Below are 17,500 nucleotides of genomic sequence, written 5' to 3'. Positions count from 1 at the left end.
TTTTTTGTTTTTTTTTTCTTCCGAAACCACTAAATGCTGGCAGCAAAGGCTTCTGGGACCTTATTGCAGGACAGAACGATCGTTGCTTGTAAATTTAGCATGTGCCTTATGTAAGATTTCCGATGAGTAGCCCAATATTAAGTTCACGTTGGCAGATTGGAGGATCGCGACGCCCCGACCCTCGTAGCTTGGCGGGTGTTCCCGCAGAATAGGCCAGACTCCCATGTTACATAATTCTGTTTACTGATAGCGGAAATTAGAAATTCTGCTTGCTGACCCGAGCCTTTTCCGGAACTTTTCATTTTACAAGTTTAACGGCGGCGTAGGCGTAGGTGGAAGTGGGCATGACCCCATGCAAATGATGGGCCGAGCGCCAGACAGGTACGTCTCGCGAACTGCGCATGCGCCGTGACGTGGACGCATGCACAGCACCCCCCTGCGCCTGCTCACAACCACGCCGGCACAACTGCCTAAGCTAAGCCGGATCACTGCGTACGCCGTGAACATAACGTACGCCCAGCCAGACACACGGGGCTAGATTCACATAGATTAGCGGATCTTTAGATCCGCGTAATCTATGTGATTTACGACTCGCCGGCGCACTTTTGCGAGGCTAGTGCAGTATTCACAAAGCACTTACCTTCAAACTTGCGCCGGCGGATCGTAACTCCCCCGGCGGAATTCAAATTCCGCGGCTAGGGGGAGTGTACAATTTAAATCAGGCGTGTTCCCGCGCCGATTTAACTGTGCATGCCGCGCCGGCGATATTTCCCAGTGCGCATGCTCCAAATAACGTCGCTAGGACGTCATTGTTTTCGGCGGCAACGTAAATTCCGGCCATCCGTATTCCCGACAGACTTACGCAAACGACGTAAAAATTTGAAACTCGGCGCGGGAATGACGGCCATACTTAACATTAGCTACCCCTCATATAGCAGGGGTAACTATCCGCCGGAAAAAGCCGAACACAAACTACGTAAAAAAAAAAAGCGACGGGCGGGCGTTCGTTTCTGAATCGGCGGAAATCAGGAATTTGCATATTCCTCGCGTAAAAAACCGAAGTGACACCTAGCGGCCGGCGGGATATTGCAGCCTAAGATCCGACGGTGTAAGTCACTTACACCAGTCGGATCTAAGGGATATCTATGCGTAACTGATTCTTATGAATCAGTCGCATAGATCCAACCGTCGGATCTCAGAGATACGACGGCGTATCAGGAGATACGCCGTCGTATCTCTTTGTGAATCTGGCCCACGTCCACTGCACAATAGGCAGGTTTGTGTTCCCTGGTGCAGACCTGTGCATGTCCGTTGCCGGGGTTGCACCTCATTTATGGAGAATAACTTTACGCCGGACGTACAACTTGCGCGCATCTCGCGTAGCATGCGCCGGGCACACGCACGTTCGTGAATCGGCGTATTTCCCCTCATTTGCATGTTTGAATGGCTAATCAATGGGAGCGGCACCATGCGCCCAGCCCATATGTGCCCCCACTCTACGCCGGCGTGTGCGAGCTACATCCGCGGGGTGTAGCCTGTTTTTAGGCGCGTGTTGGTTCGTGGGTCTGCCGCACACATACGCCGGCGCACATTTGCACTTACGTCGGCGTAACGTGCTATACGTCGGCGTAAGTGCTTTGTGAACCTGGGCCTATATTTGTGGGGCGGTCTTTCAAACAAGTTAATATTTTAAAAACTTAATTATAAGTTGTCATATCTCCATTTCTCATTAATTGATGTTGTAGACAGGGCCGTTTGAAGGAATTTGGGGGCCCCAAGCAAAATGGGGGCCACCAAGCAACACCCCCCCCCCCAGCATGCAAAGCCTACGTTAACACTACACTAATTTTTTTTTTCTATTCTTACCTCCCGTTCTTCCCTGTAGGCTGCCGCTGTAGCGTGGCCGAGCTTCTCTTACCCAGTCCCCTATCAGAAAGTGCCGGGTAACCGCACGTGGTACAGGAGATTCCGTTTCCTGTCTTCCCGGCCGGACTGAAAGGAAGTGAGCACTCAGTGTGCACTTCCTGTCAGTCCGGCTGGGAACAGGAAATTGAATCTCCTGTACCACGCGCGGTACCCGGCCGGACTGACAGGACTCCAGGTGGAAGGAAGAGGAGCTCGGCCACGCTACAGCCTGGGAAGGGGAAGTTGGGGGCCCCAGGCCAGCTCGGGGCCCCAAGCAATTGTTTGTTTTGCCTGTCCTGTAGCAACGGGCCTGGTTGTAGAACTTAGTTGTTTATCCATTGAGCATTCTAATATGATTTTTCCTCTGGGTTTTGTTGACCATCTCAGAGCTAAGACTGGATATTTGGATTGAGGACAATAGTAGAATAGAAGAAGAATGGAACTAAGCATCTGTTTTTTTTTTCTGCAGACGGTCTTGACCATAAACAGCCATGTGCTGGGCTCCAATGAAGAATGCTACGATGACTGGTCTGAGTTCCGGCCTGAACGTTGGCTGCAGGTCAAGAACACCATCAACCCTTTCGCCCACGTCCCATTTGGCATTGGAAAGCGAATGTGCATCGGACGCCGGCTAGCTGAGCTTCAATTGCAGCTTGGCATTTGTTGGGTGAGTTACTTTGCAGGTTTCTGGGGTCGTCCCCACCCCCCCCCCCCCAAATCTTCTTTGTCCCACCGTGGCTCACTGTGTCAGCGGCTGGCACTTTGCTGCTTCAACGAGCACTTTATCAAATTGTGTAATTGTGTAATTCAGTTCAGGGTTATCCAAAAATGGTTACCCTTAACTCAGGACTCAAACCCCAGGACCAATCAGTGGCCTGTCCACCAGTCTAGCTGGAGGTCTCCCTATCCCACCAACTTCTATAGAACAGACATCACTTGGTGCATCCATATAATTCAGTTCCTGGCTATCCAAAACCGTTACCCCGAACTCAGGACTCAAACCTCAGGACCAATAAGTGGCCTGTCCACCAATCTAGCTGGAGGTCTCCCTATCCCACTAACTTCTATAGAACAGACATCACTTGGTGCATCCATATAATTCAGTTCCTGGCTATCCAAAACCGTTACCCCGAACTCAGGACTCAAACCTCAGGACCAATCAGTGGCCTGTCCACCAGTCTACCCGGAGCTCTCCCTATTCCACCAACTTCTATAGAACAGGCATTACTTGGTGCATCCACATAATTCAATTCAGGGTTATCCAAAACCGTTACTCGGGACTCAAACCCAGGGGCGGACTGACAACTCATGGGGCCCCCGGGCAATAGAAGATTATGGGGCCCCTGGGCTTACAGATGGCCACCACGCCAGGAGGCAGGGCAGCTAAATTCTTGGGATTTTCACATCAAAAACATGTCGGTTTCGGACATATCGGAGACAGATCTAAAAAAAACATAGATTTTTACATACTGTCCCTGGTTTTACTGAGCCTGGCAACCCTGGTGGGGCCCCCTAGTGGCATGGGGCCCTCGGGCAGTGCCGTGCCCGAGTGACTCAATGGTCAGTCCGCCCCTGCTCAAACCCCAGAACCAATCAGTGGCCTGTCAACCAGTCTAGCTGGAGGTCTACCTATCCCACCAACTTCTATAGAACAGGCATTTCTTGGTGCATCCATATAATTAAGTTTAGGGTTATGCAAAACTGTACCCCAAACTCAAGAGTCAAACCCCAAGGCCAATCGGTGGCCTGTCCACAAGCAATGCATCAAATTGTGTAATTTACAATGGGGCTTCATGGGAACCAACTTCTTTGCAACAGACATTGCTTGGTGCATCCATATAATTCAGTTCAGGGCTATCCAAAATCGTTTCCCTGAACTCAGGACTCAACCAATCAGTGGCCTGTCCACTAGTCTAGCTGGAGGTCTCCCTATCCCACCAACTTCTATAGAACAGACATCACTTGGTGCATCCATATAATTCAGTTCAGGGCTATCCAAAACTGTTACCCCGAACTCAGGACTCAAACCCCAGGACCAATCCGTGGCCTCCTGGCCAGTCTAGCTGAAGGTCCTCCCATCCCACCACAGAGATAAAATCTTCGACATACCCAGCACCATCACATTGGGCACTAAAATAGCATCCCACACCCTTGCCCTTGTAAAGGGCATGGGTCCTCTCCAGCGTGGGGGAGGCCCCCCTCTCATCGATTGGTGGGCATGATGCAAGGGACACTTTAACAGGTTGATAGCTGCGTATGTGCTGAGCATATGGAGTATGAACCTTCAGATCTATCAACAAACGATGTGTTACACAAGCCTGCCTGAATATATAAAGCATGGGCTCTTTTTAGGTAGACTCTCCTCAGGCCCCCGTACACACGTCCGAGAAACTCGACGGGCAAAACACATCGTTTTGCTCGTCGAGTTCCTTGTGAAGCTGCCGAGGATCTCGGCGAGCCAAGTTTCCTCATTGACTAACGAGGAAATAGAGAACATGTTCTCTATTTGGCTCGACGAGTTCCTTGTCGGTTTCCTCGGCCAAAAGTGTACACACAACCGGGTTTCTCGGCAGAATACGGCTCCGATCGAGTTTCTGGCTGAATTGTGTGTACGGGGCCTCACATTTCATGGTTATGGCAAAGGAAAGGATGTTTGAACAATCAGATTGTAGCGTGTACTATATATGAGACAGATTGCAGGAACCGTAAATGTTGGTCCCCAGCCCCCCCCGCTTATTATCTTGCATCAGGAGTCCCCAGCCCCCGGTTCTCTGCTAAAGCTGTGTAAGGGGCCACAAAACTTGTGATGAGGCTGCCCTGAGTGTGAGGGCACACTTTGTTGACGCCACCACCACTATGGGTGGCACGTGAAGAAGAACATTTTTTTTCCCCGCAGAGAAATTCTGAGGAGGTGGTTATGCCAGGCCAAGTACAGAAGAACATGGCCTGGCATAACTGCCATAAAGTCTTAGTTTCCTCACCCATGTTTGCCATAAGGTTCCTACTGGACCAAATTCATCTTTCCTTAGCTCTTCTGTACATGGCCTGGCATACCCACCTCCTCAGAATGTCTCTGCGGGAGCTTTTTTTTCTTCTCTTCTCTTCTTCACGTGCCACCCATAGTGGTGGTGGCGTGACAGGGGCGGGGCACAGACACGGCATTCCTACTGCTCACAACATTCATATTAAAACAGGGCGGGGCAAGGATACCGGATTATTCTGGGTGTCAGGAGATCAGATGGGACACGTATTTAGCAGCCTCTCCCAGACTGAGACGGATTTGGTAATAGGTTACAGCCGTAAACAATTCTGATATTCGGATCCATTAGCCATTTTTACGCTCTCGCCCTTTTCCCTCTTGTAGTAAGTTTGTGTTCCGTGTTTCTCTTGCAGCTCGTCAGGAGATATAACATCGTAGCCACTGATAACCATCCTGTGGACACCTTACATTTGGGGACTCTGATGCCAAGCAGAGAGCTGCCGGTGGCCTTCCTTCGCAGGTAGACCCAAGGTGAGTCGGTGCCATCTGGTAATAACGCCCACCAAAGATGTACCGGCACCAAGATTATAATTGTACCGGAATATAGGGCGACCACATTTCCAAACTACCATACAGGGACACCCTCCCTTCCCAAAAATCAGCTTGTGCTGTAACGAATCACAGCACAGCGATTGGACACAAGAGGCGGGATTTATGATTTCTCCAATCACAAGCAGGGGGCGGGGATTGTGCTCCTCCAGCCATTCCCGGCCAGGACAAGCACTGTCAGCAGGGCCGCCATCAGGGGGGTACAGGCAGTACACCTGTAAGGGGCCCGGATGCCCCCAGAGTTTTTTTTTTTTAGGGGTCCGGAGGTCCCCAGGGCCCCGGATGGCAACCCCCCCTTTTTTTATAATTTGTTATATATATATATATATATATATATATATATATATTTTTTTTTTTTTTTTAATTGTTATATATATTATTTTTTTATTATTATTATTATTAAAGGGCCCAGAGGTTCCCAGGGCCCCCGGATGTCAACCCCCCTTTTTTTTATTTATTTTTTATAAATGTTTATTTATTTATTTTATTAAAGGGCCCAGAGGTTTCTTTATTTTTTTTTTATTTTTATTAAAGGGCCCAGAGGTCCACAGGGCCCTGAATGGCTACCCCCCCCCTTTTTTATAATTTTTTTTTAATATATATTTTTCTTTATTTATTCTTTTTTTGTAAAGGGCCCCCCCCGGGTTTCCCAATTTGCGGTGGCAGTGCACCCCCCCGGTTCTCTGTGCTCCAGGGGGCCCAGGCCTGAAGCTGTGTAAGGGGCCCCATAATTCCTGATGGCGACCCTGACTGTCAGTTAGTAAAGCGGTGATGTGGCGGCCTTTTTTGGGGGCATCAGATTGGCCGGGGGGGGGGGTGGCTGTGTCAGTTTCATTCCGGGACACTGTATTGTCCTGGAATGAATGTGCCCGGGACAGACCTGCAAAATCCGGCACACGTGGTCACCCTACCGGCAGACCGATAAAGGTTTATTAAACTTTCGTTTCCGAGAGGTCTCAGCTTGCATCAGGGGGGGGGGGGGTGTTTCTATGGTGGGGCCATGGTCTGTTTCTATGGTGGGGCCATGGTCTGTTTCTATGGTGGAGCCATGGTCTGTTTCTATGGTGGGGCGATGGTCTGTTTCTATGGTGGGGCGATGGTCTGTTTCTATGGTGGGGCCATGGTCTGTTTCTATGGTGGAGCCATGGACTGTTTCTATGGTGGAGCCATGGTCTGTTTCTATGGTGGGGCCATGGTCTGTTTCTATGGTGGGGCCATGGTCTGTTTCTATGGTGGGGCCATGGTCTGTTTCTATGGTGGGGCCATGGTCTGTTTCTATGGTGGGGCCATGGTCTGTTTCTATGGTGGGGCCATGGTCTGTTTCTATGGTGGGGCCATGGTCTGTTTCTATGGTGGGGCCATGGTCTGTTTCTATGGTGGAGCCATGGTCTGTTTCTATGGTGGGGCCATGGACTGTTTCTATGGTGGGGCCATGCTCTGTTTCTATGGTAGGGCCATGCTCTGTTTCTATGGTAGGGCCATGCTCTGTTTCTATGGTAGGGCCATGCTCTGTTTCTGATATACAGTATCTCATCACTTCATGTCATGGGTAGGAATCGGCCCAGGAGATGATGGGTCTGAACATGCATGCCCAACTGTCCTCCAACATGTATGTCTGGCTAGAGGGGCTCTTTTTTTTTTGTGTAGATCAAGGACAGCAATTATAAAAATTGTAAAAACATGGGGCAGGACCTTGTAAAGTTGAGATTGGAAATTCCACCACCATGCCTGACTGCAACTCACCTTTCTGTCCGCAGTGTCTCTCCACGTGACGCATCCGAAGATGGCTGAGCGAGCTGTACCCAGTTTCTGCTTCATTTACTGACTGCGCAGATTTCAGGCCTTGAACCCTGCGAGATCAGGCGAATGGCCAGTGTTTACAGCCCTCCCCGACGTCAGAGCGCCAGAGCTGGCAAAGGTCGATTTCCATGATGGAAGCGCGGAGCCGCCCACACTGCTCCCAACCTAAACAGAGGCGCTTGTACAATCTACTGTTTGTTTTTCTAGAAGTAGGTCAGATTGGCAATGGTGCTGATAAGATGGGGCAGATAACGTGAGCGAAAGTTCACAGGAGTTCATCGTAGCTGTTGACTCGATCTTCACACCCGTGAGGTCCTAAAACAACAACACACTGACACTTGGAGGTCCCAGACCAGAGACAAACCGCCAGTAAGGGGTTCCAGAACAGTAACACACTGACACTTGGAGGTCCCAGACCAGAGACAAACCGCCAGTAAGGGGTTCCAGAACAGTAACACACTGACACTTGGAGGTTCCAGAGCAGAGACAAACCGCCAGTAAGGGGTTCCAGAACAGTATCACACTGACACTTGGAGGTCCAGAACAATGACACACTGACACTTGGGGGTCCAGAACAATGACACACTGACACTTGGGGCTCCAGAACAATGACACACTGACACTTGGGGGGCCAGAACAATGACACACTGACACTTGGGGGTCCAGAACAATGACACACTGACACTTGGGGGTCCCAGAACAATGACACACTGACACTTGGGGGTCCCAGAACAATGACACACTGACACTTGGGGGTCCCAGAACAATGACACACTGACACTTGGGGGTCCAGAACAATGAAACACTGACACTCGGGGTCCCAGAACAATGACACACTGACACTTGGGGGTCCAGAATAATGACACACTGACACTTGGGGTCCCAGAACAATGACACACTGACACTTGGGGGTCCAGAACAATGACACACTGACACTTGGGGGTCCAGAACAATGACACACTGACACTTGGGGTCCCAGAACAATGACACACTGACACTTGGGGGTCCAGAATAATGACACCCCGACACTTGGGGGTCCAGAACAATGACACCCTGACACTTGGGGTCCCAGAACAATGACACACTGACCCTTGGGGTCCCAGAACAATGACACACTGACACTTGGGGGTCCAGAATAATGACACCCCGACACTTGGGGGTCCAGAACAATGACACCCTGACACTTGGGGGTCCAGAACAATGACACACTGACACTTGGGGGTCCCAGAACAATGACACACTGACACTTGGGGGTCCAGAACAATGACACACTGACACTTGGGGTCCCAGAACAATGACACACTGACACTTGGGGGTCCAGAATAATGACACCCCGACACTTGGGGGTCCAGAATAATGACACCCCGACACTTGGGGGTCCAGAACAATGACACACTGACACTTGGGGGTCCAGAACAATGACACACTGACACTTGGGGTCCCAGAACAATGACACACTGACACTTGGGGGTCCAGAATAATGACACCCCGACACTTGGGGGTCCAGAACAATGACACCCTGACACTTGGGGTCCCAGAACAATGACACACTGACACTTGGGGTCCCAGAACAATGACACACTGACACTTGAGGATACCAGAACAACAACATTCTACAGCATGCTCTTAAAGTGTTTATCTGCTCCCTCTTGGTTGGTCACTGGCTCATGAAATAAATAACCTCATAGGGAGCTCTGCACTTGTGTTTGGAGAAGATTTCACAATTGCTGTTTTCTTTTTCAATTGCGAAAACTGCAGCAACATTTTTGAGACTCTTATCGTAGCCGTATAGCAAAGGCAGTGCTGGGGAGTATCAGTTTCCGCCTTCTGCAATTTGGCGTGGTTGTTTTTGGCAAGGTGCTTATGGCACCAAAAATTCTGGCACACGTTTTTTTTGTTTTTTTTACACAAATAACTTTTATTGCATCTGTTTCTCCCCTGGAAAAAAAAATCATTGGTCACCTAAAGAACTACTTACCGATCTCTATCCTTCACAATAGAATGTATTTATACGCTGGGGAGGTGAGTGTTAAAATGCCGGGGCTATTGTTGGGTAAAGCCAGCGCTGCATAAGGAAGTAGTACGGTAACTGATGTGACTGCATTGACAGCCGGCGTTGCATGAGGAGATAGTAGCTGATGTGACTATATTGACAGCCGGTGTTGCATGTGGAAATAGTAGCTGATGTGACTATATTGACAGCCGGTGTTGCATGAGGAGATAGTAGCTGATGTGACTATATTGACAACCGGCGTTGCATGAGGAAGTAGTATGGTAGCTGCTGTGACTGTATTGACAGCCGGCGTTGCATGAGGAAGTAGTACGGTAGCTGATGTGACTGTATTGACAGCCGGCGTTGCATGAGGAAGTAGTACGGTAGCTGATGTGACTGTATTGACAGCCGGCGTTGCATGAGGAAGTAGTACGGTAACTGATGTGACTGTATTGACAGCCGGCGTTGCATGAGGAAGTAGTACGGTAGCTGATGTGACTGTATTGACAGCCGGCGTTGCATGAGGAAGTAGTACGGTAACTGATGTGACTGTATTGACAGCCGGCGTTGCATGAGGAAGTAGTAGCTGATGTGATTGTATTGACAGCCGGTGTTGCATGAGGGAGTAGTACGGTAGCTGATGTGATTGTATTGACAGCCGGCATTGCATGAGGAAGTAGTAGCTGATGTGATTGTATTGACAGCCGGCGTTGCATGAGGAAGTAGTACGGTAACTGATGTGACTGTATTGACAGCCGGCATTGCATGGGGAGATAGTAGCTGATGTGACTGTATTGACAGCCGGCATTGCATGAGGAGATAGTAGCTGATGTGACTGTATTGACAGCCGGCGTTGCATGAGGAAGTAGTACGGTAGCTGGTGTGACTGTATTGACAGTCGGTGTTGCATGAGGAAGTAGTACGGTAACTGATGTGACTGTATTGACAGCCGGTGTTGCATGTGGAAATAGTAGCTGATGTGACTGTATTGACAGCCGGTGTTGCATGAGGAAGTAGTACGGTAGCTGATGTGAATGTATTGACAGCCGGTGTTGCATGAGGAAGTAGTACGGTAGCTGATGTGACTGTATTGACAGCCGGCGTTGCATGAGGAGATAGTAGCTGATGTGACTGTATTGACAGCCGGTGTTGCATGAGGAAGTAGTACGGTAACTGATGTATTGTATTGACAGCCGGCGTTGCATGAGGAGATAGTAGCTGATGTGACTGTATTGACAGCCGGCGTTGCATGGGGAGATAGTAGCTGATGTGACTGTATTGACAGTCGGCGTTGCATGAGGAAGTAGTACGGTAACTCATGTGACTGTATTGACAGCCGGCGTTGCATGAGGAAGTAGTACGGTAACTGATGTGACTGTATTGACAGCCGGTGTTGCATGAGGAAGTAGTACGGTAACTGATGTGATTGTATTGACAGCCGGTGTTGCATGAGGAAGTAGTACGGTAGCTGATGTGACTGTATTGACAGCCGGTGTTGCATGAGGAAGTAGTACGGTAGCTGATGTGACTGTATTGACAGCCGGTGTTGCATGTGGAAATAGTAGCTGATGTGACTGTATTGACAGCCGGTGTTGCATGTGGAAATAGTAGCTGATGTGACTATATTGACAGCCGGTGTTGCATGTGGAAATAGTAGCTGATGTGACTGTATTGACAGCCGGTGTTGCATGTGGAAATAGTAGCTGATGTGACTATATTGACAGCCGGTGTTGCATGTGAGAATGGTGAACTTCGCTCAGTCAGTCTCACACAACACCGGCTGTCAATACAATAACATCAGCTACTACTTTCTCACCCAGCGCTGGCTTACCTAATGAGAGCCCCGGCATTTTAGCACCCGCCTGCTATAGCTTTATCAGCATGTTGGGGAACACCCCATGCCTAAATGGTCCCTCCCCTTTCCCAAACCAAAATGTATAATTTCCAGGACCATTATTTGTCTAAGTCGCGAGAGAAGGGCGCTACCTACTACTGCGTTGCAGGCAAGCCATGGCACGTGTGTGTGGAGGGGTGGGGAGGGAACCGACTGGCATTCTGTTATAACCCCCCCCCCCCCCCACCAATGAAATAATTCCTGGTTTTATGTTCGGAATATTTGGCACTTTCTCTTCCTTGTTATTTATGGTTTCAAGTTGTTCTACCAGTAAAGTAATAGTCTGTTCTGTATTTTTTTTTATTAATTTAATTGCTAAAATAAAGTCTTTTGAAAATTTTCAGAACAAACTGTTTTTCCTTTTGACTGCGGTTCATTCAGCTTCCTCTACGGTCATATGCAGGTTGCGTAGAGTTTGGCTCCTAGGTTTTATAAAGTTGGCTGCTGGAAAATTTGGTGAAAATCTGTCCAGGCCTGTGCTAAGTAATTTGTCACCTTTTCACCGTATGACATGCTACAAAGTTACAGCTTCATTACTGGGAAGAGGAGACCATGGAAATGCTTCCTTTCCCTGCAGCAGACTGATTTCATGTGCTCAGCCTAGAAAAGCCACTGACTGGAGGAGGTCTTTAGACACCGCGTTGGTGTAGTGTACATCTCTTCTGCTTCTGGACCCTCTGGCCACCAAGGTTCAGGACGGAGCTCTGTCTCCTCTGCTATGTCCTGGTACCATCACCTCAACCCCACTCTTCAGTTCATCACTTCATCCTGCTCCAACTCATCTCTCCCGACCCGTTTGTAATGTCACGCTTACTCGTTCCCTATTAGTTTCAGCAGAGACCTTATAAGCACGGCCATTGAGGTGCCGCAAGTCCGATCTTATCTGGTCCATTAACAATGCATACCTCTATGATCAGCTCATCATCCATTTACAGTTCATTCATCTATGAACACCTGACCAACTTACCCGCCATTCACAATGCATCCCTCCATGGCCACCTCACCCCCAATTAACAATTTACCCCTCCATGGCCACCTAACCCTTAATGGCCACCTTACTCTCCATTAACAGTGCATCCCTGCATGGTCACCTCATCCCCCATTTACAGTGAGATACCCCCATTGAACAGTTCGCTCCTCCATGGTCACCTAACCCTTAATGGACACCCTACTGTCCATTAACAGTGCAGCCCTGCTTGGTCACCTCATCCCCCATTTACAGTGCATCCATCCATGGCCACCTGACTCTCAATTAACAGTTCATCCCTCCATGGCCACCCATCCCTTAATCATGGACACCCTACTCTCCATTAACAGTGCATTCCTTCATGGTCCCCTCAACCCCCATTTACAGTGCATCCATCCATGGCCACCCAACCCTTAATTACCACCCTACCCTCCATTAACAGTGGATCCCTCTATGGCCACCTCACCCCCAGTTAACAGTTCACCCCTCTATGGCCACCCAACCCATAATGGACACCTTACTCCCCCCAACAGCGCATTTCTCTGCGTGGCCACCTCATCCCCCATTTACAGTGCATCCCTCCATGGCCACCTCACCCCCAATTAACAGTTCATCTCTCCATGACCACCTAACCCATAATGGCCACCCTACCCTCCATTGACAGTGCCTCTCTCCATGGCCACCTTACTCCAACTAACAGTGTATCCCTCCACGGCCACCTCACCCAATTAACAGTTCATCCCTCCATGGCCACCTAACCCTTAATGACCACAGTACCCTCCATTGACAGTGCATCCCTGCTTGGTCACCTCATCCCCCATTTATAGTGCATCCATCCATGGCCACCTCACCCCCAATTACCAGTCCATCCCTCCATGACCACCCAACCCTTAATGACCTCCCTACCCTCCATTAACAGTGCATCCCTCTATTTCCACCTCACCCCCAGTTAACAGTTCACCCCTCTATGGCCACCCAACCCATAATGGACACCTTACTCCCCCCAACAGCGCATCTCTGCGTGGCCACCTCATCCCCCATTTACAGTGCATCCCTCCATGGCCACCTCACCACCAATTAACAGTTTATCTCTCCATGGACACCTAACCCTCAATAGCCACCTTACCCTCCACTGACAGTGCCTTTCTCCATGGCCACCTCACTCCAAATAACAGTTCATCCCTCCATGGCCACCCAACCCTTAATGACCACCCTACCCTCCATTAACAGTACATCCCTCTATTTCGACCTCACCCCTCCATGACCACCTAACCCATAATAGACCTACTACCCCCCATTAACAGTGCATCCCTGCATGGCCACCACATCCCCCATTAACAGTACATCCCTCTATTTCGACCTCACCCCTCCATGAGCACCGAACCCATAATAGACCTACTACCCCCCCCCATTAACAGTGCATCCCTGCATGGCCACCACATCCCCCATTTACAGTACATCCCTCCATGGCCACCTCGCCCCCAATTAACAGTTCATCCCTCCATGACCATCTAACCCTCAATGGCCATGGCCTTCACAATCTCCTAACCTCAACATAATTGAAAATCTATGGATAGACCTTAAAAGAGCAGTGCGTGACAGAACTGGAAGAATTTTGTAAGGAAGAATGGGCAAAGATACCTCAAACAGGAATTGAAAGACTCTTGGCTGGCTACAAAAAGCGTTTACAAGCTGTGATACTTGCCAAAGGGGGCAGTACAAGATATTAACTCCAGATTTTTGCAGACGCCATTTTTTTGTTTTCTGTAATTTTGAAAGTGTAAATGATGGAAATAAAATCTAACTTTTTTTGACATATTATAAGAATGTCTAATCTGTAATGTTATTCATTTTGGAGATTTTTCCATCTTTCCTTGGCTTCGTTATGCTCATTAATACAAATTTTTACCTGGGGTGCCCGAACTTTCGATCCCCACTGTATTGTATGTTTACCTCTAATGTTACACTCATAGATTATAACATTTGAATCAACTAGCTTCAGGAAAAAACTGTTGCACATGCTACTGGATTAACCAATAGCCCCCCTCCAAAGTACCCATAGGAACTCGCAGGATGCCACATATAATTATAGGTTCGGGAGTGCTGTCAGTTCTTGCCTACACATAAATCTAGGTTATATAAAACAAAGTTATTAGGGGTGAGGCCCACAGCCACAGGCCACAGATTTTACCAAACCTGGCTGGGCACGCCCTGCTAATGACACTTGTTGGTATTTTGGTAGCATGCCATTTAAAATTAAAATAAACTTTTTTAAGTCTAGCATTGAAGACTGTCTACAGAAGGGTTTTCCTGGTATAGAACAGAAATGGCGTTTTCAGTGGTGAATACCTCCTAAATCCTGGTGTGCGCACTTGGTATGTAGTTTTGATAGGTTTGCGGGTTAAACAGTAAGTTAAAACTCAGAACTGTAGTCAGCAGAAGGTAGGGCTTCTGTTGCCAGAAGGGTAGAATTTCAGAACGTTCCCGGAAGATGTGAAAAGTTCCAATTGACATCATGTAGCATTGGGCTGTGAGTTAGATGCCCATTGTCTCTATTTTATAGAGGTATAGTACGGTTCAGCCTTTTTCAACCAAGGTTCCATGGAAGCCTAGGGTTCCTCCAGAGATTGCTAGGGGTTTCTTGAGCAGTGATCAGTTTCTGCCTCTGAGATAAGTAACCAGAGACACTGGTGATCTTTGTAGTTATCTGTAAGAGGGACATTCTTTCCATTGACCACCAATCTAAGAAGGTTCTTCTCCACAGATCACCTATATAAGAAGACCTTTCTCCACAGATCACCTATATAAGAAGACCTTTCTCCACAGATCACCTATATAAGAAGACCTTTCTCCACAGATCACCTTTATAAGAAGACCTTTCTCCACAGATCACCTATATAAGAAGACATTTTACTGAGTACCAACCAAAGTATCCTGTGCAAGGAAGGTGGGGTAGCAACCTCTGGTAAGATGGATAGTGGCCCAAAGTAGGATGAGTACCTTTGGTACGATGGATAGCGGCCCATAGTAGGATGAGTACCTCTGGTACGATGGATAGGATGAGTACCTCTGGTACGATGGATAGTGGCCCAAAGTAGGATGAGTACCTCTGGTACGATGGATAGTGGCCCAAAGTAGGATGAGTACCTCTGGTACGATGGATAGCGGCACAAAGTAGGATGAGTACCTCTGGTACGATGGATAGCGGCCCAAAGTAGGATGAGTACCTCTGGTACGATGGATAGCGGCCCAAAGTAGGATGAGTACCTCTGGTACGATGGATAGCGGCCCAAAGTAGGATGAGTACCCCTGGTTACGATGGTTAGCGGCCCAAAGTAGGAGGATTACCTCTGGTACAATGGATCGCGGCACAAAGTAGGATGAGTACCTCTGGAAGATGGATAACGGCCCAAAGTAGGATGAGTACCTCTGGTACGATGGATATCGGCCCAAAGTAGGATGAGTACCTCTGGTACGATGGATAGTGGCCCAAAGTAGGATGAGTACCCCTGGTTATGATGGATAGTGGCCCAAAGTAGGATGAGTACCTCTGGTACGATGGATAGCAGCACAAAGTAGGATGAGTACCTCTGGAAGATGGATAACGGCCCAAAGTAGGATGAGTACCTCTGGTACGATGGATAGCTGCACAAAGTAGGATGAGTACCTCTGGTACGACGGATAGTGGCCCAAAGTAGGATGAGTACCTCTGGTACGATGGATAGCGGCCCAAAGTAGGATGAGTACCTCTGGTACGATGGATAGCGGCCCAAAGTAGGATGAGTACCTCTGGTACAATGGATAGCGGCCCAAAGTAGGATGAGTACCTCTGGTACGATGGATAGCAGCACAAAGTAGGATGAGTACCTCTGGTACGATGGATAACGGCCAAAAGTAGGATGAGTACCCCTGGTATCATGGGTACCAGCTCCAGGTATGACAATGAGTACATATGATGGATATCAGTCCTTGGTGAAGATTGGCACCAGCCCCTGGTAAGATGGGTAGCAGTCTCAGTTATGATGAGGTTGGAAGAAGGTTGGGTAGCAACCTGTGGTACAATGGTATGACGATGGGTGTGACCAATGTATGATGAGTACGATGGATAGTCAACCCCTGGTATGATGATGGGTACCAGATTCACATACAGGGCTGGATTACCATAGGGGCTATTGGAGCTGCAGCTCCAGGCCCCTTATCTTAGGATAGGCCCATTTGCCTAAAAAAAACAAAAAAAACAATCTACTTCGAGGGTCGTGGCTCAGCGACCAGGGGTCACAGACGTCAGATTTAGGAGGTATACTCCTCCATTGAATGTTGGGGCTCCTACGACCTATGGTTCCGGAGATACAGGGCTCCTTGCACAGCCTGTCAGAAGCTACATACAGAGCGGTCAGTTTAAATACAAGCTGACACACTCTACAGCAGACTGAGAGGATGAGCTCACAGTGCCTCTCCTCACTTCTTGTCAGAGGCACTGAGCTCAATGGCCCACTGCTGACTTGTCTCTCCCCAGCCTGTCCCCACACAGTGGGCACCAGTGGCGGTTCGTCCATAGAGGGCGCTGGAGCGCCGCCCCCTCTGGCTCTCACCACCACTGAGTCTAATAACATAGATTCATGCATTGCACGAATCTATGTTATTGTCCCGCTGCCGCCCACTATTCAGCTGGCCGTATGTTGAGCGCCAGCCAGCTGAATAACGGCAGCTGGTTGGCTGTACGGAAGTGCCTATCAGAGCCAGCGGCTCTGATAGGCTTTCCGAGTACAGCCCTCAGGTCCCCGGAAGCTTATCCTCGGAATGCATGGTATGTGCGCTCCTTGGATAAGACTGACAGGCATCTCAGCCAATCAGGTTGGCCGGTTCTGGCTACCGGTAACCTGATTGGCTGAAGCGTCATCAAGGGCGGGAGAGGACATCGAGGCGAGGGTCGAGGACGTGGATGGCTGACTCCAGTAAAGGTAAGTGCTGGGCGGGGGGGAGACAGGGGCACAGTGACATCAATGGGGACAATTGGCACAGCGGCAACAATGAAAGGGATAGGCACAAGTTGGGCACGAGCGGCTGCATATGATAGGCACAAGTTGGAGACAAGTGGCTGCATATGATGGGCACAAGTGGCTGCATATGATGGGCACAAGTTGGGGACAAGTGGCTGCATATGATCGGCAAAAGTGACTGCATATGATGGGCACAAGTGGCTGCATATGATGGGCACAAGTTGGGCACAAGTGGCTGCATATGATGGGCACAAGTTGAGCACAAAAGGCTGCAAATGATCGGTACAAGTTGGGCACAAGTGGCTGCATATGATCGGCACAAGTGGCTGCAAATGATCGGCAGAAGTTGGGC

The 17,500-nt window shown here is 49.1% G+C and overlaps 1 protein-coding gene across 3 annotated transcripts in view; it reads left to right on the top strand.

Annotated features, from left to right (window-relative positions):
• The window catches only part of LOC120919602 (1,25-dihydroxyvitamin D(3) 24-hydroxylase, mitochondrial), a 35,276-nt gene extending 27,404 nt beyond the window's left edge, over positions 1–7,872 (top strand). For 2 of the 3 annotated variants that reach the window (XM_040331825.1, XM_040331826.1), the window contains exons 10-12: positions 2,375–2,572; positions 5,299–5,416; positions 7,252–7,869. In XM_040331825.1, the coding sequence (XP_040187759.1) occupies positions 2,375–2,572; positions 5,299–5,409 (309 nt within the window). In that variant the 3' untranslated portion in view covers positions 5,410–5,416; positions 7,252–7,869. Of the gene's footprint in view, positions 1–2,374; positions 2,573–5,298; positions 5,417–7,251 lie in introns of all 3 variants that reach the window. The other variant, XR_005744597.1, reaches the window with a different exon arrangement.
• Positions 7,873–17,500: the final 9,628 nt, after the last annotated feature.

Source organism: Rana temporaria, chromosome 12 (genome assembly GCF_905171775.1).
Source record: "Rana temporaria chromosome 12, aRanTem1.1, whole genome shotgun sequence".
Lineage (NCBI taxonomy): Eukaryota > Metazoa > Chordata > Amphibia > Anura > Ranidae > Rana > Rana temporaria.
Note: the sequence above shows the minus strand (reverse complement) of the source record. Positions and strands in the feature narration are given on the sequence as shown.